At 39.0% G+C, this 24,843-nt stretch overlaps 1 protein-coding gene across 1 annotated transcript; it reads right to left on the bottom strand.

Moving 5' to 3' along the window:
* Window positions 1-897: 897 nt before the first annotated feature.
* LOC137256146 (glycoprotein-N-acetylgalactosamine 3-beta-galactosyltransferase 1-like) lies at window positions 898-24,271 on the bottom strand. Its single transcript, XM_067793850.1, has 3 exons — window positions 24,011-24,271; window positions 6,016-6,692; window positions 898-3,084 (listed from the first exon to the last, which is right to left on the bottom strand). Exons 1-3 carry the CDS (start codon window positions 24,252-24,254, stop codon window positions 2,755-2,757), a joined length of 1,251 nt encoding a protein of 416 aa, XP_067649951.1. The 5' UTR covers window positions 24,255-24,271; the 3' UTR covers window positions 898-2,754.
* Window positions 24,272-24,843: the final 572 nt, after the last annotated feature.

The raw sequence follows: 24,843 nt of genomic DNA, 5'->3' as shown, positions 1-24,843 counted from the left end.
ATCAATACTGAAATGTTGCATCAAATACAATAAAGGAGTTGTCATGCATATAGTATCTTGCCTTTTGTTGATTATTCAGGGTGGTGGTGATAATGGTGATTTGGTGAGTGAGTTATAGGAAGCTGCCACGGTCACCTATAACTATAATCATAAACTTAAATCCCAAAAAGTAGCTGAGGCATGCTGTGCTTTAGAGCTATTGTGTTTGGGTTTACACCACTTTTAGCAAAGTTTCCAGTCATACAAAGGCAGGGGACACCAGAAATTGTCTTCACATTGCACCCACATGGGGAAATGAGCCTAGGTCTTCAGCATAATGAATAAACCTCGCCATGAAGCTATCCCACCAACGCCACTTTTAGCATGTGTTTTGAGTTCTTCGCAATGTTTCTGTTCAAATGACTGTCTGGAAAAAGTAACTTTAAAAACATTTAGACTTGAGGTGAAACTTTGTATAAGAAGATAGTTAACTACAATATTTCACAAACTTAAATCAAGTCAACAGGTTAATATCAAAAACATCAATTCCCACCTTCAATGTCTAAATATCACATCTAAACACTTGAAAAAACTAACATCAATTTAGAGCTTGTGGTATTTAATCAACAAATATATTACAGAGAACATAATACCCCCCTGAGTCTCCTGCAAAAAATGAATAGTGTTGAAACAGTGTACGATCGATGTCCCCAGTCTGTCTTTTGTTGACACAGAACAATAGGAGTCAATATGCTCTCAGCCAGGTGTGTGTTGACATGCAGCCCCATGACAAGTGCTTAACTCTCTTCACAGAAATAGGTATTAGACAAAGGAAATGCTTTTCTTTTCACTTTCGCCAAAGGGTTCAATAGGGAGTTTTACATCATCATCATCATCCTCCTAATATTATTTACAAAATTTTATTCTTTATTTCATTTACAGATTCTGTGACCTCCCTAAATGTAGTAAAAAGTATAAACTCTAAAAAAAAAGAAGCAAACTCTAAAAATAGATTGCATACATAGTCTACTAGTAAGAATCAGCCAAATGGCCGCCTTGATAACAATATAAACAATGACTTAAGTAAGTATGTATCGCAAATTCTATAATAATGCTGTTGATCTAGGGAAAATTCTCACAGAAAATATGAAAATTAATGCCTCCTTTCACTGACAAGAGGGACGTTGGATCTTACCTTACCTCACACATAAATGTTGTTTTCTGATTTGCAGGGCACTTTTCTATTTTTTTCAATATACCATGCTAACAAGTGAGTATAGGTTATACACCCAGTTGAGAATGCCAAACTCATTTGGTACTTCGTTTTAGAAATTCTTTATCTCAAATAACACTGAATCACGTATGATGCATGGAAATTACCAATATTTTGCCACTGTACATTGATGGAAGGGAGAAAACTCTAAATCTGTTTTCCTAGATGTCTACAAAATCTATCGATGGTTACAAAAAGACTTATACCCATGCCTCAAACAATTAGCATTGAGGTATTCAGTAAGATAAATACATTGCTCACTGGTCCTTGGGTTGATGTACCCTCGATGTTTGTTTATGTTCCCCTCGTCTTTTGGGCTCAGAGAACATTAACAAACATCGAGGGTACATGAGCCCATGTTTCCCTCATGACCAGTGAACAAGTTATAATGCTGATAGGAGACAGTCTTTGTGTACACTGAGTGTGTTACAATCAGGGCAACATATACATGGGTCACTAGACATGGCTGTGTAGTGATGTTGCTGGTCATGTTGAAACGGTCACACTCTCTGATGTTGTTGGTGCAGCATGAAGTATCATACTAGCTAAGTGAGTGAGTGAGTGTGTGAGTGAGTGAGTGAGTTTAGTTTTGTGACGCTTGTAGCTGTATTTCAGCAATATCACAGCGAAGGACAACAAAATGGCCTTACACATTGAACAGGTGTAGAGAATCAAACTCTAGTCTATAGCATGATGCTTAAACCACTAGGTTACTCCAACCTCTAATTTCCATAAAGCACAGGCGAGGTTTATGCCAGTTATCTGTTGTTGAAAACTGTTTACAGTAACTTGGCACATATACTGGTATACATAACCAGAAATAAATCTGCTTTGGTATTTACATGATAATATATGAATATTCAACACATGACATGTTTTTTTGATTATTTCCTAATCTATTCCAGCAGTCAAACACTACAGTGTCAGGCTTACAGTTGTCTGGAAGTAAAAGTTTGGTCCCAGTGTTGGGTTGCCTTGAATCTCTATAACTTGATGTATTGTCCTAAGTCACTTCATCATCGACACAATGGCATTTGACTGCATTTTCCTTCAAGAACTAAACTCATAATAACATGATAATAATAACAATTAAAGCAAAATGCCAGTATTAATGTCACATCTTGTGACGAAGATTAATCTGACAGTGCAAATGGTATCAACATGGTCATCGTGATATGAGAGAGGCCATGTTTAAATGGCCGACATCCTACTCAAGGCTTATTTAGTGCAATATCAATTTGACTAAAGCATTATCACAGAAAACAATTTTAAGAAAATTCACGCCACCATAAATTCTGGCAATAATGTTTATACAAAACAAGAACATAGACTCCCATCCCCACCCCAGTCCCAATATGATTAAATCCGTCCATTATCAGGGCTACAATCAAATACATTTTTGGCCCTGAAAATGAATATTTCAATGTTCAAAGTTAATACTAAGATGATGAATGAGACCAGCCTCTTAAAACAAAACATAACATTGACATCTGACGGAATGACTATGATGCACTATCCTTTTGGTGAACTGTATTTTTAGAGTCTACAATAACATTTTTATCCATATGACTTATTGATTTACTTTCCATACGTTTATCTACTTTAACATCTATGTGTTGATGTTGTCCAGACGGGGCAAGTTGTTTTGTGTGTTGTAACGGAGGCTCAGCATCCACCTTGGTCAGCTGTGCCTGTTCCTTGTTGTCGGGGCACTGCTCCACAACACTGATACCAAACGGCTTCAAGTGGTAGATCATGTACTCCATGATGTACATCATGTTGGGGGAGACGTAGTGGAAGGTGATGGCGTAGTCACTGCAGCAGTCCGGGCCCTGTAGCAGTGAGTGAGTGAGTGAGTGAGTGAGTGAGTGAGCGAGCGAGCGAGTTTTGGGTTTGGTATAATGCTGCTTTCATTGAAGAAGTGAGTTAGGTTGTATGCTGGTCTTATCAATATTCAATCAATATCATGGCTTACGACACTAGTAACAGGCTTCATCGAGTATTTCAGCAAGTGAGTTTAGAATGTGACTGCTTTGAATAGCATTCCAGTTATATGTCATCATATTGTTTGGTTTGTTTGGGCATGATATGTGGCTGCTTTCATCACTAAGCTACCACACATGAGAGGAATGCATGATGTCAGCACTAGCATGAGATGCTAGGCTATATGATATATGCTGTGACAAGATGTGATAGATGTGACAAGAAATGAGAGTATGTGATACATGATGTGAGAGTATTTGATGCATTATGTGAAAGTAAGTGATGCATCAGGTGACAGGATGTGATGCATGATGTGAAAGTATGGGATACATGATGTGAGGGTACATGATACATGATGTGAGAGTATGTGATGCATGAGGTGAGTATGTGATGCATGATGTAACACACACAGTTACTCAAACCAGCATTTTGTTTTTATTCCAGTCTGTCATCTTGCAGAAATGTAACCCTTCATAGTACTTTTAGCAGCCGTTGTTTAATTGGTTAATTCCATTCCATCTCACAGGACAGTCATAAGTTGCTCAAGGGTTAGCTGCCGCGAACTTTGTTTGTTTGACTCACCATTTACCAGTGTTAAAAATAATACATTTACTTAGACTTGATGTGATGTATGGTGTGACAAGATGTGATGTATGGTGTGACAGGATGTGATGTGTGAAGTGACAGGATGTGATGCATGTTACAGGATGTGATGTATGATGTTACATGATGTGTTGCATGATGTTACAGGATGTGATGTAGGATGTGACAGGAAGTGATGTAGGATGTGAGGATATGATGTGTGATGTGACAGGATGTGATGTATGAAGTGACAGGATCTGATGTATGATGTTACAGGATGTGATGCATAATGTTACAGGATGTAATATATGTATGAATGAGTGAGTGGGTTTAGTTTTACTAGGCACTCTACACTATTCCAGCTATATGGTGGCAGTCTGTTGAATCTGTTCCAGATAATCTAGTGATTAGCATCACTGTGGGTAATTGGGAACCGATGACAGCAAGCCTGACCACCCAATCCCATTAGTCGCCTCCTACGACAAACACAGTCATCTTTAATGGCAAGCATGGGTTGTTGAAAGTCCATTCTACCCCGGGACCTTCATGGGTCTGTGATATATGATGTGACAGGATGTGATGTATGATGTTACAGGATGGTATACATATGATGTGAGAATGTGATGTATGTGACAGGATGTGATGTATGATGTGCCTGGATGTGATGCATGATGTGACAGGATGTGATGTATGATGTGACAGGATGTGATGTGTGAAGTGACAGGATGTGATGTATGATGTTACAGGATGGTATACATATGATGTGAGAATGTGATGTATGTGACAGGATGTGATGTATGATGTGACTGGATGTGATGCATGATGTGACAGGATGTGATGTATGATGTGATGTGTGAAGTGACAGGATGTGATGTATGATGTTACAGGATGGTATACATATGATGTGAGAATGTGATGTATGTGACAGGATGTGATGTATGATGTGACTGGATGTGATGCATGATGTGACAGGATGTGATGTATGATGTGACAGGATGTGATGTGTGAAGTGACAGGATGTGATGTATGATGTTACAGGATGGTATACATATGATGTGAGAATGTGATGTATGTGACAGGATGTGATGTATGATGTGACTGGATGTGATGCATGATGTGACAGGATGTGATGTATGATGTGATGTGTGAAGTGACAGGATGTGATGTATGATGTTACAGGATGGTATACATATGATGTGAGAATGTGATGTATGTGACAGGATGTGATGTATGATGTGACTGGATGTGATGCATGATGTGACAGGATGTGATGTATGATGTGACAGGATGTGATGTATGAAGTGACAGGATGTGATGCATGTTACAGGATGTGATGTATGATGTGACTGGATGTGATGCATGATGTGACAGGATGTGATGTATGATGTGACAGGATGTGATGTATGATGTGACAGGATGTGATGTGTGAAGTGACAGGATGTGATGTATGATGTTACAGGATGGTATACATATGATGTGAGAATGTGATGTATGTGACAGGATGTGATGTATGATGTGACAGGATGTGATGCATGTGAGGATGTGATGTATGATGTGACAGGATGTGATGCATGATGTGACAGGATGTGATGTGTGATGTGACAGGATGTGATGCATGATGTGACAGGATGTGATGCATGATGTGAGGATGTGATGTATGTTACAGGATGTGATGTATGATGTGAGGATGTGATGTATGATGTGACAGGATGTCATGTGTGAAGTGACAGGATGTGATGTATGATGTGACAGGATGGTATACATATGATGTGAGAATGTGATGTATGTGACAGGATGTGATGTATGATGTGACAGGATGTGATGCATGTGAGGATGTGATGTATGATGTGACAGGACGTGATGCATGATGTGACAGGATGTGATGTGTGATGTGACAGGATGTCATGTGTGATATGACAGGATGTGATGTATGATGTGACAGGATGTGATGCGTGATGTGACAGGATGTCATGTGTGATGTGACAGGATGTCATGTGTGATGTGACAGCATGTGATGTTACATGTGTTCATGTGATAGGATGTGATGTGTTAAGATGTGATGTATGATCTGACAGGAAGTGATGAATGACGTGCGGATGTAATGCATGTGACAGGATGCGATGTATGATGTGACAAGATGTGATGTACGACATTATGACGTGATTGGATGTGATGCATGATGTGAGATGTAAACTTACCTGTTTTGCCGGGTAATAGCTGTAACTCCAGTACCACATATCAGCCGGCAGAATCCCCGGAATTAGGTGATGCTCCGGAACAAACGGATGGAACCTTTCACGCCCAAGCTCATCTCGTGTGTCCTCAGCCAACACCCCAACTTTCTCCAAACACCGCCCCATCTCTAGATCTTCAGCCCCGCCATTGTCATTCCGGCATTTACCTGGATCGTTCACGGCTTTGTCGACAAATCGTTTCAAGGCATCTTTACTAAGGACATACCCAGCCCCTCCACTCATATAACCTTGGCTAACATATGGCTTAAACCTTCTGCCATAGTACAGCGGTTTCTGTGTATCTTTATCGCTTAAAAAGTGTCGTAAATTTTCCAGAATAACATATGTATCATCATCAGCTTTCAGAAACCAGTCAGCATCATTAAAATGGTTGGTGTAGACATATTTAAATGCTTCTTTCGTCTTTGCCCAGAGGTTATTGCGACCTTCAGAAACAGGAAGTTTGATAGCAGGTAGAGTGGCGTCTACCTCTGAACTCATAAAGAGCAACACGTTACAGCGCTTGCCCCAAGTGGCCTTAACATGCATGGCCTTGGTTTGGATGTTGGATGGGTTCGTCATCACCCAGCACAGCACACGGATCTTCACTGCCAGCTCATGGGCGATGGCACTGGACTGCTCTGAAATACAGGGACATGATTTATTATCTGTCAAAAAGTGCATCAAATATAGTGTGGACTATGTGGAATATAAAAGATCATTTTTCTTTTAAAAAATGTGTCCCCAGACTTTGGACAATATATAGATAATAGTCCAACCTCAGAGTCAAACCATGTATTCAGTCCCTTGACAACAGAACCTGATGTTCGTATTACACATCATATTCACCATATAGTGCATTTGTTACAGCTCCAGCACACAGACAAACAGACAGACAGTATACCTTGACACTGGATGGCCTATTTATCTCCATTCACTGATACAAGAAGATTCTGCTTTTTGTATCATATTACAAAAGTCTAACTTTCCTAATATTACTGATTTACACATTAGGAAGTATTTTACTATCTAACTGTACTAGATAGTCACTTGGGAGAAAACATACAGTTTCATCTATGTAAAGATATGTCAAATTAGACACAAGTTAAGATGTAAGCATGGTGAGTTTCTACTGAATTCCTAAAGCAAAACTCATTAGAAATTGAAGTCCACTTCATTTCATTTGTGACTAATGAATTGCTCACTGACAAAAAAATTAATATTTGTAACAAAACCAGATTTTGCAATCATATGAAATCGTCAAACTCTCATGATCTGTCTCATAATTTTGGAGATGGAATCCAAAAGTTGTTTAACAAACAATCACTGTTTTTTATGAGGAGGAATAAGTTGCTTGCAGATGAGCTGGTGTCTCCCCATTTGTGAGAACACCTAGATGTGAGACATTAATTAATGGTTCAGTGCACATAGGTGGTGCTTCCCCATCCCTACAACGAAAGTGGGAACAGCCATGTTGCTATAGGGTACCCATAGGTGGCATAGTTCATTAATGAGCTAATTAACACAGAAGCCATCCTTCGCTGATGAGCACTTATTTTTTTCTATTAAAAGCACTGTTACAGAAATAATGAAATAGATTATCAAAGATATGGAACCGCTTGGTCAACATCGGTCCTTGCTAAAGGCCTGAGCTGAAAAGGTTAAGAAACAGATTTCCATAAATTATATGGTTACTGCAATCAGGTTTTATGATCTACAGTGAATTAGATAGATATCACAACTGTACATCCATAAAAGTAAGAATTATATCAAACTGAACTAAAACTGGACTAAAATGTTGTAATGGCAAATTAAATACCATTTCCTTGTAATGTCATGTACAATTTATATTCTTCAAATGCTGTTGTTGATTTTCCATTGTTATCAAGTGTCAAGCGTATTGTAGCCTATCCCAACGGGATACTGGATTGTATTGTATTTCGCTCACCCAATATATACTTAGCACTTTTGGCTTAAAAATAATGTACGATCAAATCTCCTTGATCAGTTTAAGCAGTGAAAGGTTATCACTATATACTGTATAAGCATTCGCTTTGTAGAGCTTTATTTGTTGCAATTACCTTATTACTATAGACATGGGCTATCAGTGAAGGGAAGTGTCCACTTACAGGTGGTGAGATGGGGTGAACAGCTCTTAACAAATACCTCCACTAACGTTCAACTCATCTGTCCACCGTCAGAGATAAGGATTTCGCGTCAAGGAAAGGGAGAACAATGCTGCCGAATCAAGCACTCTGACGTGAGGAGCTATAATGGCTGTATTGTATCAGACTGCAAATCTGGATCAGACAGTACATATCGAGCAGTTCGCCATGGTCACAAGGGATCCTTGACTTGCATGCGTTGGTACTTTAGCAACTCCATCGACACCTGCAGATGTGCATCTTTCCCAACTGTATCAGCCACCTCCCTAATCGCTTCAATGAATAAAGTTCTACCTGATCAGGGAACAGTCAGAACAGGTCAGTGAGGTATGTATCCTCCCAGGAGGATATATGTGAGGACCTCAGTGAATGGCTGTCATATAGGAGAAGAAGTGAGCCAGCTGGTTGAGGATGGATTGAAATTGCTCAATCATAACCACTGTCACTCGAATATAAACCTGCTGATGTGAGAATGCCTTAGCAACCGCTTTAGATGCTGTCAAGATCATGTTCAGAGGGGCAATAACCTTCCTGATAGCATCGTCCAAATGTAAAAGCTCCCAATCTTCAACTAAAAACGGTGAATATACCCACTGTTTGGATCCCAACCAAGCAATGTCATCATCTACTGGAGGGGAGACAGTCAGCGATGAGAAGCTGTGCACATGCACTGCAGCCAAACCATCTTTGATCTTCCAAAGCTGCGTAATGTAAGGCCGTGGAGGGAAGGTAATGAACACAAAGTCTCCCAATCGCATTCCAAAGCAGGAGAGTAAATCAGCAGGTGAAGTGCTTCGAGGAAGTGGAAGATTGTTGGCGATCCATACTAAAAGCTGTGGTTTGACCACTGCATCAAAACTAGCATCAGAGGCCACTGTACAGTCTGGGGAAGGAGATGGAGTAGCCTGATGACATGTACGAGGGGATGTCAATAAGTTTTGAGCTTTGAGCATTTTTCATACCCAGGTGTCACAGCCTATGGTACGACACTGAACCTTGGGGTGTAGCTGATGTGATATATAAGTTTTGGTATCCTACTCTCAGAAGTTATTGAACAGCTCACATTGGCAGAAAGAGACCCCCCTCACGGCAGTGAAAATGAATAAAACTGAGTATAGAGCAGTAATGAAGTTTTTAGTTCTTGAAGAAAGACTTTCATCAGTTTATGGGAAGTCTTCCCCTTCATCTGCTACCATCAAACGATGGGTCAATGAATTTAAGCATGGTAGAGAGAGTCTTGAAGATGACCCCCGTCCAGGTCGCCCAACAACAACACTAGTCAGGAAAACATTGACAGAGTGCATAGACTTGTGCTGGAAAATCGTCGAATCACACTCCACTAGTTAGAGGAGACCACAGGCATTTCACACGGATCCATCGAGACAATTCTTTACGAACACCTCGTCATGTCTAGGGTGTGCGCAAGATGGGTGCCAAGAATGCTTACAGATGAAATGAAGCAAACAAGGGTCACAATAAGCAACTCCATGCTAACCAGATACAACTAGAATCCAGAAGGTTTTCACTTTAGGCTAGTAACCTGTGATGAAACCTGGATCCACCATTATGATCCTGAGAGCAAACAAGAATCCATGGAATGGAAACATGTCACTTCTCCCAGGAGCAAAAATTTCAAAGCCTCCAGATCAGTGCAGAAGGTAATGGCGACAGTCTTCTGGGATAGCAAAGGCGTCATCCACATAGATTACTTACCAAAAGGAAGAACAATGAATGGGGAATATTACGATAACTTGTTGAGGCAAGTGCGACAGTCAGTCAAGGAGAAGTGCCGCGGCAAGATCAGACTTGGTATTCTTCTAGTTCTACATCAAGACAATGCTCCAGTACACACCTCTCGCGTTGCAGCTGCTGCTGTCCAGGAATGCGGGTACGAAATCTTGCTGCATCCCCCCTACTCTCCAGACCTGTCACCAAGTGATTACCATCTGTTCCCAAATCTCAAGAAACTGTTGCATGGGCGTAGATTTCAGGATGATGACCTTATTGCTGCTACTGAGGCTTGGTTTGAGGACCAAAATGGCACCTTCTACAGAGATGGAATCAGCGCCTGGCAGAGAAGATGGAACAAGTGTCTTGACTCACAAGGGGACTATGTTGAAAAATAAATGTGGTTCATACCAATATTTTGTGTTTTTCTATGCAAGGCTCAAAACTTATTGACATCCCCTTGTACTTTGAAATAGCTTGCATAATCAAGTGTGAATCATACCCTCGTAAATTGTGAAACACCACTGGGACATGAATAAGATTGGGGTTTATGCGTAGCTTCAAGTTACATGCATTGTGAGTTGCACCTGTGTATTTCCCTGTCACATGACAGTGGTCTCGCACTGAATTTGATGTGGGCCTCCCTATCTGCTTGGGTCATGTGTATCCTTTTTCCTTTATTAATTCAATGAGCTCAGATTTCCTCATGCATGAATACCCTCTCATACCACGCTCACATGCTTCTTTGATTAGTTCTTTCACAGTAGGGGTGGTTTTATATTTTACCCCTAATAAAGTTAACAATTCAGACTTTCTCATACGGGAATAACCCTGCATACCACTGTCACGTGCCTTTTCAACTCACACACTGTAGCGAGGGTTCATACTATATGTGAATCATTTTTCTAATTGTCATTTTATCGATCGTGCATGATACCCAGTCAGTATCGATTGATTCACATTTAGACATTTGATTAGTCTAGTGAATAGGCCAGCCCACAGCAGTCAGTTGTCTGCTGTGGGTTTGTGTGAAGGCAGACGGGTTGTGTTTGTGTTACGGGATTTGTAAAAATGGGGGGGTATAGATACATGTTATTGACAAATATAAGGCTTGTATAAGATATGGCAAAAAACCACCATTACTAATACTACTATATGCAATTATCTAATGTTGACAGCTGGGGGCGGAAACTTTGCACCAGGTAAACTGTAAGGAAATGCTGAAAATGTGTGCATGGATCTTGGTGTTGTACTCGGAAGCCGTGAATTGTGAAGGGAAAGCATGGCACTGGAAGTAACTAGTGCTCCAAACAAAAGCACAGCACTAGGAGTAAGAGACACATTGGCTGAAGGTGCTGCACTGGGAGGGAGCAACACACTGGTATAAAGCGCCGCTCTGAGTGTAATCGGCAAACTCGCTGTAGACGAAGTGTATGGGTCAAATGGCACTCCAACATCATGTGCAAAGGTGATCACCGTTGAAGAAGTAAGTGTGGCACTGGAAACAGGTGGATCACTCAGTGGGTGCAAAGCATTATGAAAAAGCTGTCAAGTCACTCAGTCCCCCCTCTAGGTCGAAGCGCTGCACTGAACTACAGAAGCAGAAAATGTCGCAGCAGTCTCCGATGCATATGTCCTGATGACAGACAGCAAAAGTGGTGGATGTTACTGATCAACCACAGGTGATGGCCGGGAGTGAATCTCCACCAAGAATAAAACCACCACTCGAGCAGGCAATGGATCGTTGAAGGGAGTTGGAGTTAAAGAGAAAGAATGAAATAACTGCCGAAGACTTTCACTCAAGTCTGAAGCTGCCTCCAAAAAATCTCTGTTTGAACAATGAGATTTAGATTGATGGGCTGTCAATTCTTGCGAGAATCTGACTTTGCCTTCTTGGAAGACGATAGACTGTCATCAGTTCTTTGTCAATCCCTGTCAGCCAGATTATTGATGGCAATCATTCAGGAATTGGCTTCACAGCTCCTTCGTCCACTGAATGGGTCCATCCACCCACATCGCTGTGAAGTAGTCCATAAATCTGATGATAGCAGTGCCTTGAGAAGCATCGGCAATGGCCTGTACCCAAACATCCTTAACTTGATCAACAGGCGGTAGAGTAGTGAATCTAACATCCATGTAGTTGTGGTGTAGGAAACATTGTTGACATGGCGTTGTGGGTAGCCTTCTCAAAATCCATCTGAATGATGTCTGGAGAATGCTCAGGTATATGTGTCCTTTTTTTTGTCAGGCAGAACGAAAGTACACGAGTGAATAAATGTGGCCTTGAACTGCAGTATGGAAAGAGTACAGCTGGCGAAAAAAAGGTCAGCAGAGTAGAAAATTCCATTAGCACAGATAACATCTGAGTCGCGCAGGAACTCAATATTGGTAGGACTGTAACTGTTGTCTCCATCATCACTTATGAGGAACTCTTCTCAAGACTTCAGTCTGGCATCACTCTATCTAAAATTGGATGGTGACTCCATTCTTGGGTGAGCTAGGGAATGGTCTTGTGCCTCGCTTGAAACATGGATGTTCTAACACTGTCAAACAAAGGAATGTGCTGTAAGATATCTGGCAGGGACTTTGCATTTCTTCGGATCAGTTCTTTATCAAAGATCACGTTGATGGTTGTTGTTTCGGTTTTGGACCAGTGAATCACTGAATGAGCATAGACTTGAATTGGTTGACATGAAGAAGGCATGGTTGTGAAGATGGTTTCCAAAACTGGATATGACATCATCTCTGGTCTGAAGGGTAGCCTTGCACATTTTCTCCACACAGCACCAGTATGTGACATCATTCTTTTCCTTGTTCTTCTTGTGCTTGTAACCTCCATCAAGTGAATTTCTATGACCGTAGACGTTGTATGAGAAGGTAACCTGAACTTGCCATATTGACATCATTTATGTTACTTACCTAGCTTCCGGAGTTTCATACGTACCTGTGAGAAGGAAATGTGACAATTCTCATATAAATCTAGTTAATGTTTCGCATTTCAGCAACAGCTGTGTACTTCCAACTGTATCTGTACCTTGGAGAGGAAAATGTGACCAATCTAGTTAACTCAAACTCTTAGTAGGATCCTTCTGCTATTCGCAGGATCATGTTCTCCAAGTCAGTCAACACTCCAGGTGTAATTAGGGGGTATGCACAACAGATTAGTGAAGGATTATCCCATTACCCACCAGAACATGTTGGTGGACAGTTCTCACCTTGTCATGTTGGTGGACAGTTCTCACCTTGTCATGTTGGTGGACAGTTCTCACCTTGTCATGTTGGTGGACAGTTCTCACCTTGTCATGTTGGTAAACAGTTCTCTCCTTGTCATGTTGGTGGACAGTTCTCTCCTTGTCATGTTGGTGGACAGTTCTCACCTTGTCATGTTGGTGGACAGTTCTCTCCTTGTCATGTTGCTGGACAGTTCTCTCCTTGTCATGTTGCTGGACAGTTCTCTCCTTGTCATGTTGCTGGACAGTTCTCTCCTTGTCATGTTGGGGGACTATTTTCCCCGAACAATTATAATACAATAATATGCAATTAACAATAATAAGCAATTAACGTTTCCTATAAATGGGTTCATTTCCAACTTTATGGCTCCAAACCTTACCTGATATGCCACAATACAACTGATGTCATCAAGTGACCAACTACGTCACCACCACTTGGATCGAAGGTAGTCTCCCGATGACATCATAGAACCATTACCTGACCCTCAGCCCCAAAACCAACCACAATTTGGAGGGTTGGCATGGGCAAGTTAAGAAACTTGTTGAGCAAGCCCATCCTAACGCATTCAAGCTGATTGACATTTTGTTGAATGGACATAAGACAATAGAAGACTACCAGGACATGCAAAGAAAGCTGGATGAAACTAGGTTGGACTCCCAAGACCTTGCCGTCTTTGACTACACTTTCAGACTCAGAGCATCTTATGCCCTTAAAGTTGCTAAAATATTGTGATCTGTACATTGTTTAATGAGTATATGGTAAGAATATTTGCAGATGACTCTTCTCACAACAGTGCTGTTTCTCCCTATTTATCACCCCGATATCTACGGACACCAACACTCCCACCCGGAGAGTCTTTATACCTTCTTTAAATAAATACAAACAAATACTACAAGATATGTTTTATTCAAGAAGTGTCACTGTACAACGTTCTCTATATAAAGGCACGCACTCACACACCCTATCTTTGTCAGATGAGCACCCCCTCATATGAAACTCGTAACAAGATACACTCCACACCGATATGGCCCTGTGTAGTCGCCCTAGCATTGCACATTAGTTTAAGAGAAGTTTGGTTTTTAACCTGTTCGAATTATCCTCTCGCCCTTATCGAAGGCGCTTAAACAAACACTCCTATTGTTTGTGTTAACTGGGAATGGACCGCTATTCACATGAATGGCGAAGACAAAATTCGCTCAATGTTTATATATCCCAAAAAGATATGCCTTCATGCGAATAAACAGTAATTAAAGTGGTGTTGAGCATTGCCACGCTCCACTGTTTTTCGACAGTCTGGGTGTGTATTCGATAAACATAAAATATTCAACAGTCCAGGCGTGAACCATTCAACCAGCAAAGTTCTCAAATAACCGAACCTCAAAGCAGAATAAAGTATTCTTACACTGGGACAAAATTTGATACCAATCTACAACCAGTCTCATCGCCACCTCCTTCATTTAATACTTAATGCCTTACTCTATGATCTGAAGTCTTACATTCCACAAACTAACAGTGTCTAAGACAAGCCCCACTGATGGATGGTATCTGAACACACTGTGTATGTTACTGGCTAAATCGTGGGACGTTAACTGGTTATCATCATTTAATACATGGAAAACAAAGGGGATTTAATCTCAGAGAATCAACACATAGTTTAGTAGCATGAAGAGTTTAAACTACATTCTATAATAAACTTGATGAACTTGTTTGGAAACATTTTTTTCACATGAAAAAGATTTTTTCTCTGTCCATTTCAACATTTGCTTGTAGAAACTTACAAGATATGTAAATGTATATATGTGAATCCAACATGACTGGTTTGGTTTTCCTCTAAGTCATAGTAAGTGTTTATCTGCAACTGTTTTGAACATGGCTGAAAGATAAAAACCACATGAACATTATGAATAATTATTCTTTGGATGCACGCTGGTCCCTACATCCAGTCACAGCCTAGCAGGCAGTCTGGGTGCTGCAGGCAATTATGTTGTTGAACTGCAAAAATGTAAACTATCAATAACACAATATATTTTTGTAACGGGCAAATGACACGAACTGACTTTTTACAATATTTACATATATATTAACAGACCATGGGTCAAAATGATTGCATTTATAACTGTCACAGTTTCAGTCAACTGGTTAGAATTTGTTTCCCTAAGGTTTGTCTTGGCATGTTTGACTGTCCTTTGTTGATACAATCTTTCATATCACTTTATTTATTTTCAATGCATGGCTTGTTTTAGTGATGATATGGCTGAAATATTGATGATGTGACAATAATATCTCTCACTCACTCATTCACGTGTTAAGCAGATAATCAACTTGCCAAATGTTAGGACATGGTATGTTAGACCATATATATACTACCCATCAAAAGTTTAGACTCACTTAAAACATGCACTGTATGTTATGTATATGAATTGTTACATTGAAGATAGATTTCTCCACTAACTAAGGGGAGTCAATGGCACACCTTGAACTGCACTAGGATCATTCATCAAATTGCTGAAAAGCACATGCAAATACAGTGTTCCCAGAAATTATTGAGAAAATCTTTGTTTTTTTTCTAATGATGCTAAGATTGGAAAAAGGGCTTTCACTATGCACTAAGCATACTAAATAAGGGAGAAAACTCTTGAAGGCTTAGAAGGCAGCTCATTACATCAAGAGTTATCTCCCTTGTCTGAGCAGACGGCTTCCTGTGTTGACATGGCAGAATTTACAGCAAGAGAGATAAGAAAGCTCATTCTAGATGATTTTGAAAGGGGTGAGGCTGATGCTAAAGTGTTAGCTTGTAGACATGGTATTCCTCTGTCTACAGTATACAGAACTTTGAAGAATATTCAAACAGGAACCGGGATAGAGCACAAAGCAGGGGCAGGTCGGCCTAGGAAATTCAGTGTTGTGGATCGCCGAAGACTTGGGCAGATTGTGAGTAGGGGCCAATTGAAAAGTGTTGAGAACATCAGAAATGAAATGATTAGCAGAGGAAGTCCTCAGGTATGCAATGAAACAGTTAGGCAGGAATTACACAGAGACTTAATTGGGTGAAAAAAGCGTGGAATTCCCTTGCCGTTGATGAAAGATGCACAAAAGGAAAAACGTTTAAACTGGTGTCAGGCTCATGAAAATCAAGATTGGGATAATGTTTTCTTTTCGGATGAAAGTTCTGTTTGGCTTTTCCCTAATTGTGTGAAAATTTGAACCAAAGATACTGTCAAACCTATCTACCAGCGACCAAAACATGAGAACTGAGAAATATTGAAGGTATGAAGGCCGAGGTGGTCCAATATTGGGATACCCTGTCACACGATTACCTACAAACTTAGATTGGGTAGTGTGCCTAGGCGTATTCAGGCATGCATTGCTGAGCAAGGAGGTCTAACAAAGTATTAAAACAAGACTGAGGCTGTAAAAGGATGATGTTTTAACATGTTTATGTAAGTAAAACGCCAGAAGTTAATAAACGTAATGAGTTACATGACGCAACATGATTCTCAATAATTTCTGGGAATACTATATTATGCATGTGAACAGGAGCGTTTTGGTATGATGTTTTGTTAGTTAAGAATTTGCCAATTTTCACTGATTTTTATCATGTATTTACCTCATGACAATAATCTTTTAATGTTACAAATTTATTTTACAATACATTCATTTTTAGGTCATGTGTAAAACAGTGCCTTTAAACAGTTGGAAAATTTTGCAAAATTTAGTTCAGAAGTTGCCTTAAGTACTTGGCTATAGTTACACTAACGAGTTGAAACTTTTGATGGGAAGCATGTCATACTGCAAATGAATCATTCAGTGCGATGCTATTTTTTTTTTATTCGACAATTTCTCTCAGATAACCGTTTGAGTACAATGAATATAAAAAGAGGCAAATACCTTCATGAATATTTTATGGTTAAGATCTATTAATCAAAAACAAACATGTCATGCAATTGCTCATGTTGAAACATTAGATGATATTTTCTTTAAAAAGTACTACATTACTGCCATATACTCTAATGATGGTTAGATCACAGGGCAGTGGCAACATGAGTTATACTACTGCAATACCTTGATATATTCCATGAAGTATGTCTTGTGTAGAGAAACAACAAAACTAGTTCCTAGGAAAAACACTCTCTTAAACATATTCAGCAATATATTACATTAAGGTGACAACAAGTAATGAACTGTGTTTGAACTCAACAAGTCAGTGAACCCATTTCAGTTATTAAAATACCTTCAACCAAGAAGACACAAAGTGGAAACATTTTATATGTTGTTTCACATTTTTCATATCGATCCAACTGACTATACTTTGAACCAGTTGAAAGGATCACTTACGTTCTATTCCTTTATTCCTTTGCATGGTCTGATGCTCAATGAATGCTTGTCACAGATAACTGAACCCATGATACACATTATCTAACCTCATGTAAGAATGTCGAGTTTTGATTGGTCCACATGACTCTGATAAAATACCAGGTACATCCATAACGATCCGCGAGCGGGAGTATAACAGTCGTGTACTCCCGCTACGAAAGTCATATCACCCTGCTACGCCTCGGTGATGATGCGAAGGGAGAAAAGCATGCATCGACAAGCCTTTAGTATTGAGGTCAAACGATCAGCTGGAGTCAACATGGCAGCAAGTCGATTCGATGCGTGTAGTTTTGTTTTGATTTAGTAAAAACATTCAGCTAGATAAATGCGTTATCACATCGTGTCGAGGGAAATACAGGGTTTTATCAGTCCCGAGTAAGGTTGGGGAATACAACCTTACTCGGGAATGATAAAATCCCATATTTCCCTCGACACGTTGTCATAACTCACATTATCAAGCACACAACAGGGGCGCTAGAGTAGCCTAGTGCCTAAAGCTTTTATCACGCCATAGACCCAGGTTCAATTCCCCACAGGGGTACAACATGTGAAGTTCAGTGCTGTTGTTCCCAGTCATGATATTTGCTGGAATATTGCTATTGTGTAAAAGCTCACTTACTGACTCACTGACTCACACAACACAACAGCAAGTTCACCATGACACTTGCAAGTGGAGCATGAGTTTTACTTTGTTTGTTGATTAAAATTGTCATCAATTCTCAAGAATGGTCACCTCTATTCCCACTATTTGATTCTGAATGACCATTGAACCTCCATGTGCAATATATCTGTATATATATTTATGTTTCAGCAATGTATACTCAAAAACTACTACATGTCCGTGAATCATGTATTTAAGGGGGAAAAAAATCCTGTGATCAACATCATGAGCATCAATCTATGCAACTACAATACAAGACATGTAGTCAAATAAAGTGATCCCATCAGTTGCCAACTCTAACCTGGATCTTCACCATGAGTTTATGGTACTGAACCATCATGCATAGATCTAAAATTTGTTAGTGATTATACATATGGTCACACTTTTTGTAATCCAGATCTTCATGGGTTACAAGCATCTATGGAGCACCTTATCTATTATTAACCTGAGTGGGATTGAATAAGTTTATCAATCCACATTTAAGAGCTGCTGGAAGCATTGACAATGAACGCATGCTGATGGCATATTAACTGAAGTGTGGCAAGCTGGGTAATTACTGATTGTATGTAAATTGTAATGTATTGATCAATACTGATTGGGGTTCACTACAAAATCAACCTTTGTGATTAAGACTCAGAATTAATGAAGGCCACGGGGATGTTGTCTTCAGGGATTAAAACACAGGGTAGTAGTGGTGGGAATTGGTTAAAAACTCAAAATGGTTCATTACAACCAATCAATTATCCAAAATAATTGGTTCATTTATAAAATTTTCCATGTTGTTATTACTATCAGTTCACAAATAACATAAAGAAAACACCCCATAATTCTCTGAGGTTCTTCCAGCAAATTGCATATCTTTAAATTATGTCTAGTATGTTAGGAACATAAATATCTTGGAACAAGCATAATGTGTTCATGAAATGTACCAGACAAATCCAACCTTGTGAAAAATATTGTTAATGCAAAAAGTGATCCAGAATAGTTTGTGTTTGATTATGAGAAAACATGACTAATTGCTTGGTTGTTTAGTCACTGCAACCAATCTTTGATTATCTCAAATAATCAAACCACCACTACCGAGTAGTGAGAAAATTTGAAATGTATTAAGAAAGAGTTAACTCATTAAAATAGGGAGTTTGACTTAGAGGTATATTTCAGTCAAACTGGGAACTGGCTTAAATGAGGATTGAAATTACAGGGAGTAAAGCACTTACATTGGGTGTGAATTCACTTAAACAGGGAGTAAAGCACTTACATTGGGTGTGAATTCACTTAAACAGGGAGTAAAGCACTTACATTGGGTGTGAATTCACTTAAACAGGGAGTAAAGCACTTACATCGAGTGTGAATTCACTTAAATAGGGAGTAAGCACTTAAATTGGGCATGAATTTGCTTAAATAGCACATGAATTCATTAACTGACTTCAATGAGGAATGAATGCATTTAAATAGAGGAGATTATTTAAATAAAGGAGATACTGCAGTCTCACATTTTTACAGCAAATGTTACACTAGTGTAGTACCGCTAGACGCATGACGTCATAACGGATCAGAGTTGTGACGTCACAATGCTAATGTCGCTGTCACAATAGCACTGGACCTTGTTTGACTCGGGGAAAACTGGGAGTCCTCACACTGTAGCTGCAGTTTCTATCAATTTGTGTTGGAAGTAATAAACAGAATACTAAACTCGCTTCCGTGAAGTACCATTTTCCTTAAACTCGTGCAAGATTTCGTACCAACTCGCTTTCGCTCATTGGATATCAATCCTTTCACTCATTTAATAAAAATGGTATTACACGTAAGGTCGTTTAGTATCCTCTATGAATGCATTGAAATAGGAAGTGAATACACCTATGTAAGGAGTCAATATACCTAAATAAGGAGTGAATAAACATAAATATGGAGTGAATACACCTAAACAGGAAGTGAATATACCTAAATAGGAAGTGAATAGGAGGGACAATCAACAATATTAACAAAAGTGATTTTATCACAAAATATCTCAAACATATCTTCATAAAATACACAAACAAGACCCTGTCAACAGAAAAGTTCTTTGAGATGTTGTCATGCTGATGAACAGACCAGAAGATCCATAAAGTTGATCCAGTTCAGAACACTGCTTGACTGTGTTGAGATGAAATAAAGGGAAGTAACTGCAATGTGGTATGCTGAGTGCTGATTTTCAGTTCAGTGAGTGAGGATGGTTTTATGCCACCTCTAGCAATATTCTACAACACAACGGCTGTGGACATCAGATATGGGATTTACACATTGTACCCTTTCAGGGAATTGAACCCTGGTCTTCTGTATGATGAGCAAACGCTTTCACCTCTATGCTTTCTCCCTGCACCCTTTCAGCTCAGCATGAAGGCAGAAGAGCAGATTATGAACACAGATCTAAAGAATTTGAAAGGCCATAAGCCTGTGTTACTACAAGTTGTACTGTGAAAACACACCTTTAGTGACAGACCAACTTGAAATCTGTAAGAGCTGAAGTCAGTGATAAACGCAACTAGGATATAATGACATGTGTGAAACAAGTCAGTGTGTCTGACCACCCAGTCCCACTAGTCACCTCTATTGACTAGCATGGGTTGCTGAAGACCATCTGAATAACCGTATTGCTCCAGAATTTATTCAGAAGAAATTACACACCTTGTCGATCTGGGATACTACTGCATCAAAAGAATGCTAACATACTTACAAAAATCTCTTCAGAAATCTAACAATGAGTTTTCAACTGACCCTGAACTTTGTACAATAAAGTGTGGGTGTGTATATCTCTGAAGACACATTCACTCACACAAAGTTCCACACATGAAAAGTACTCCATGGTTGAACAACTTGGCTTTCTCAAGGACTCAAGGAATCTGTTCTGTCAACCAGTCTTGTCATAAAGTAGAGGTGAAATGATACATTCTTACCATGGTTTCTCTTGGTTCGGTATATGACTTATTTATGAGTTGTGATCAAAATCAAAAAGCACAAATGACCAGAGCCTTAATAAGATGGGAAAAAATACCACACTAAAATCTTTGTTACTTTGAATGAACAAAACTGTCATTTTATGACTATTTAGAATGACAGTATGAAAACTGAAAATACTAAATGTTTCTACTGCAATATGTTATATCAAACCAAAGCCAAACGTTGCTGTTAGACATTCCGCGGTATCTCATTTTTTCACCCCCTACCATTCAGCCTGATTACAAGCTGGTGCAGCCACCGAGTAACAGGACTTCTGATTGTACAATGTCTCCTGGTGTACATGAGAGGTCCTCAGTTAATTCTCCTTACTCACAAGCCAGAAATTATACATCAACAATTGCAATATATATTTTTTATAAAGAGCAACTGAAAACAACTACCGCATTAATAGTTTTTGTAAGGAATTAGAAAATTAGAAAAAAGCACAATGATCAAGCCTGGTGTGCCTGTTACAGAATATTAAATCATTTATTAAGTTAATTTTCTGTTAATATGTTTCTTTCCAACAGAGACCTGTCCTGGGATATATACTTGAGCAATGTTAGGGCATTTAAGTCAAACAAAAGGAAAAGAGCCCAACTAACAATGATACACAATACGACTGCAAATTCCCTCCAAGGTGAATATGATACATATCCTGAATATTGGGAAATAAATACAGTAGCTGATCAAAAGTCAGCAGTAGATGTAATATTTAGTATATCTAGGGGAACAAGTACAAATACAGTATTTGACATTGCTTTTACTAGGGCTGGGACGATATACAATGTCATGATATGATACATATTGCGATATTTTACCTGCAATACAATACATATCATGATACATATCCACCTTGTCATGACACAATATTGACATTTAACATGATGATTTGTGTGGAACATACACAATGCTGCACTAAACAAACAAGTAATCCTATCATACTTGCATGTTTTTTGCTAAATAAGTACTTAAACATGTTTAAGAAAATACTGTTTTTAAAGAAAGTCATGTTTCGTTTTGTATCAATACAGTAGTCGCCAATATGAACGCTGAGAGAGGCTTGTCTTGAACATTGTGATAGTTATAAATAAACTACATATGAAGTGACAGGAAGTGGTGGTGTAGCTTCATTTTGTTCAGTGATAAACAACTGAAAATCATAGAGTAATAAGGTTACCCAACAATATTCCCAACCATATGTCATATACACATACAAATTACAAACATATGTCATATACACATACAAATTACAAACATATGTCATATACACATACAAATTACAAACATATGTCATATACACATACAAATTACAAACATATGTCATATACACATACAAATTACAAACATATGTCATTCTCAACAAGCACTTTTAGAAAAGATTAGTCATGTGGTACTGATCCTAATATTTTTAGTAGGTTCAGAAGACAAATTGGGAAATTACTAAAGATGAGCATAAATCTTCATATATGTGTGCTTCATGTTCCCAAATCACAACTTTCACCATTTGACTTGAATCACATGAATGAGAGATGAAGCATTCATAATGGCAGATAGTTTGTTGACAATATGTAAAATGAGATGCCAAGAGAACAATAAGTGATCACTGAAATATTTGGTTCTTGACATAATTAATAAAACTGAGTAAGTAAGATCACTAAATGAAATTGCACTAAACCTTGAGTTTTGACACCTCTTGCAAACCAATCAGAACATACATAATCTAAAGTGGAAATGTGGAACAGAGATTATCCCAAAATGACCTGCTTTAGGGTTCTCAAATTCCAAATGTATCTGTTCTGAATAAAATGCAGTTTACAGGTATCAAATCTATGCTATAAACCCCTAAAATGAAAAACACAGCAGCTGTTACACAATAGTTCAAACCATGATTTGCCTGCAACAGTGCTCGGCATGTAACCCAAACATCACTCTATCTCAACAGATAAAACAGAATACCTTTGTTCCCCAGAAGACTTGAGATTAAGATAAGTAATCATTAAGTTATCTTTCTTCCAGTAAGTATGGACTAAAACTGACTGTTACAAACAAGGGCAGGATAAAACTACATTGTTTTTTTAGTTTCAAAAATGAAAAACACAAATTATTTATAGGGAAAATATTTTTCAGTGCAGAACTAGTTTACAGAGGCTTATAATGCAAAAACCCCCATCAAGTTATATATCGTCTTTGACAGGGATTGTAAGAACCGTCTGTAACGGTATATTACTTGATGGTTTAGAGTTACCTGCACCCGTGGTTATAGGACATATCGTTGCTTTTGTAGATGACGCCAATCCGGATTGTAATAATCAGAGATGCTGCAAAACCTTTGATGATAATCTCTACATACAAACAAGTCACTCAAGATTGAGAGCAGTAGGTGCATTGACTAATACTATGGCTCCCTAACTGTCCTTGGCAACAAGCCTCACACATATTTGTCTTCAAGTTGATTCAAGCACATTTCAATGCAGAGCAACTTTAGTCTGATGCTTAGTCTCCGATTATTATTTAATTAATAATGACTGATTCATAATCAAATCACTCCGAATATTTTGTTAAACGGTATAAAAACTCGTTAAGTTATCACAACACAGCACTATGACAAACACATACCTGTAATACAACCGGCATTGTTTCACAACCTAAATACGCTCGACTACCTTATCGTGTATACGTCTTTTTAAAATGCACACACCCACGTGTCCTCACAATGGAAAATACTGGAAGGTTTTAGAAAATTCACCATGGCAAGTTTGTCTGTTTTTATTTACCATTTTCTAAAACTGGCTTGACTGATAATCAAAGTACGGAGCCCTACCGGTGTGTCTGTGAGAATGCTCATCTGCCCAGTTCACAGACTGATCGGGGCCCTTCACGTTGTCCATCTCGCCATGACTGTGTGGGCTGTCTGGTATCAAACCTCCAGCGTATGATACCTTCTGTCGGGGAGAAAACTTCAGCCGGGTAGATATTGAAGTTGATATGGTAAACATGTAAGTTATGGCAAATCCAAACAGTAATCCAACTGCGAAAGTGATGATGCCTCGCCGCGTTACAGCCATGTTTACCAAAGGGACATAACTCTAATTCGAGGTGCCAAAACTTAGTATCGATTCCACTCAATGTGGGCTTGTAAATGTTGGGAAGCTTACGTAATGTTGTATAAGCGTCCGACTGGTTGATTGGTCCACGCCCCAAACGAGATGTTTATTTGTGTTCTGCTTTGCGTTTTGCAAGATAGCGTCCTTCTCTGTATCTTTTCTTTTAAGCACGGATACTCAACAACACATATATAGGCTCCCAGTTGAAAGCGAACAATATGCATGCATTCATGAAAAAGTATACGTAAAAAGCTTATTCAGATAAATATTATTCCTGCACATTCACAAACCGAGTTAGTTTGGGAGTGCGGTTTTACGCCGCTATTAGCAATCACGACGTGTGAAAAAAGAAAATGGGCTTCATGCATTGCACCCATGTGGGAATCGTACCTGAGTCATGGAGAGACGAACGAGGACTCTTAACACCATCACAATGCACTTTTATAAAATACCTTATTTTCTTTGATTTTCTTATAAAGATGTAAATCAGTTAACCAACGTTTAGATAGACTATATATATATATATCTATCAGAAGGGAAGAATAGAAAT

This window comes from Haliotis asinina, chromosome 11 (assembly GCF_037392515.1).
Source record: "Haliotis asinina isolate JCU_RB_2024 chromosome 11, JCU_Hal_asi_v2, whole genome shotgun sequence".
Lineage (NCBI taxonomy): Eukaryota > Metazoa > Mollusca > Gastropoda > Lepetellida > Haliotidae > Haliotis > Haliotis asinina.
This window is presented reverse-complemented; position numbering and strand designations above follow the sequence as displayed.

What these genes read in the sequence shown, in the direction of transcription:
- LOC137256146 (XM_067793850.1), bottom strand. Translation starts at nt 24,254, where the DNA reads ATGGCTGTAACGCGGCGAGGCATCATCACTTTCGCAGTTGGATTACTG. An exon ending in GCATTCTCACAGACACACCG is followed by an intron (nt 6,693 to 24,010) that starts GTAGGGCTCCGT and finishes CCTGTATTTCAG; the next exon opens with AGCAGTCCAGTGCCATCGCC. An exon ending in GCTATTACCCGGCAAAACAG is followed by an intron (nt 3,085 to 6,015) that starts GTAAGTTTACAT and finishes TCACTGCTACAG; the next exon opens with GGCCCGGACTGCTGCAGTGA.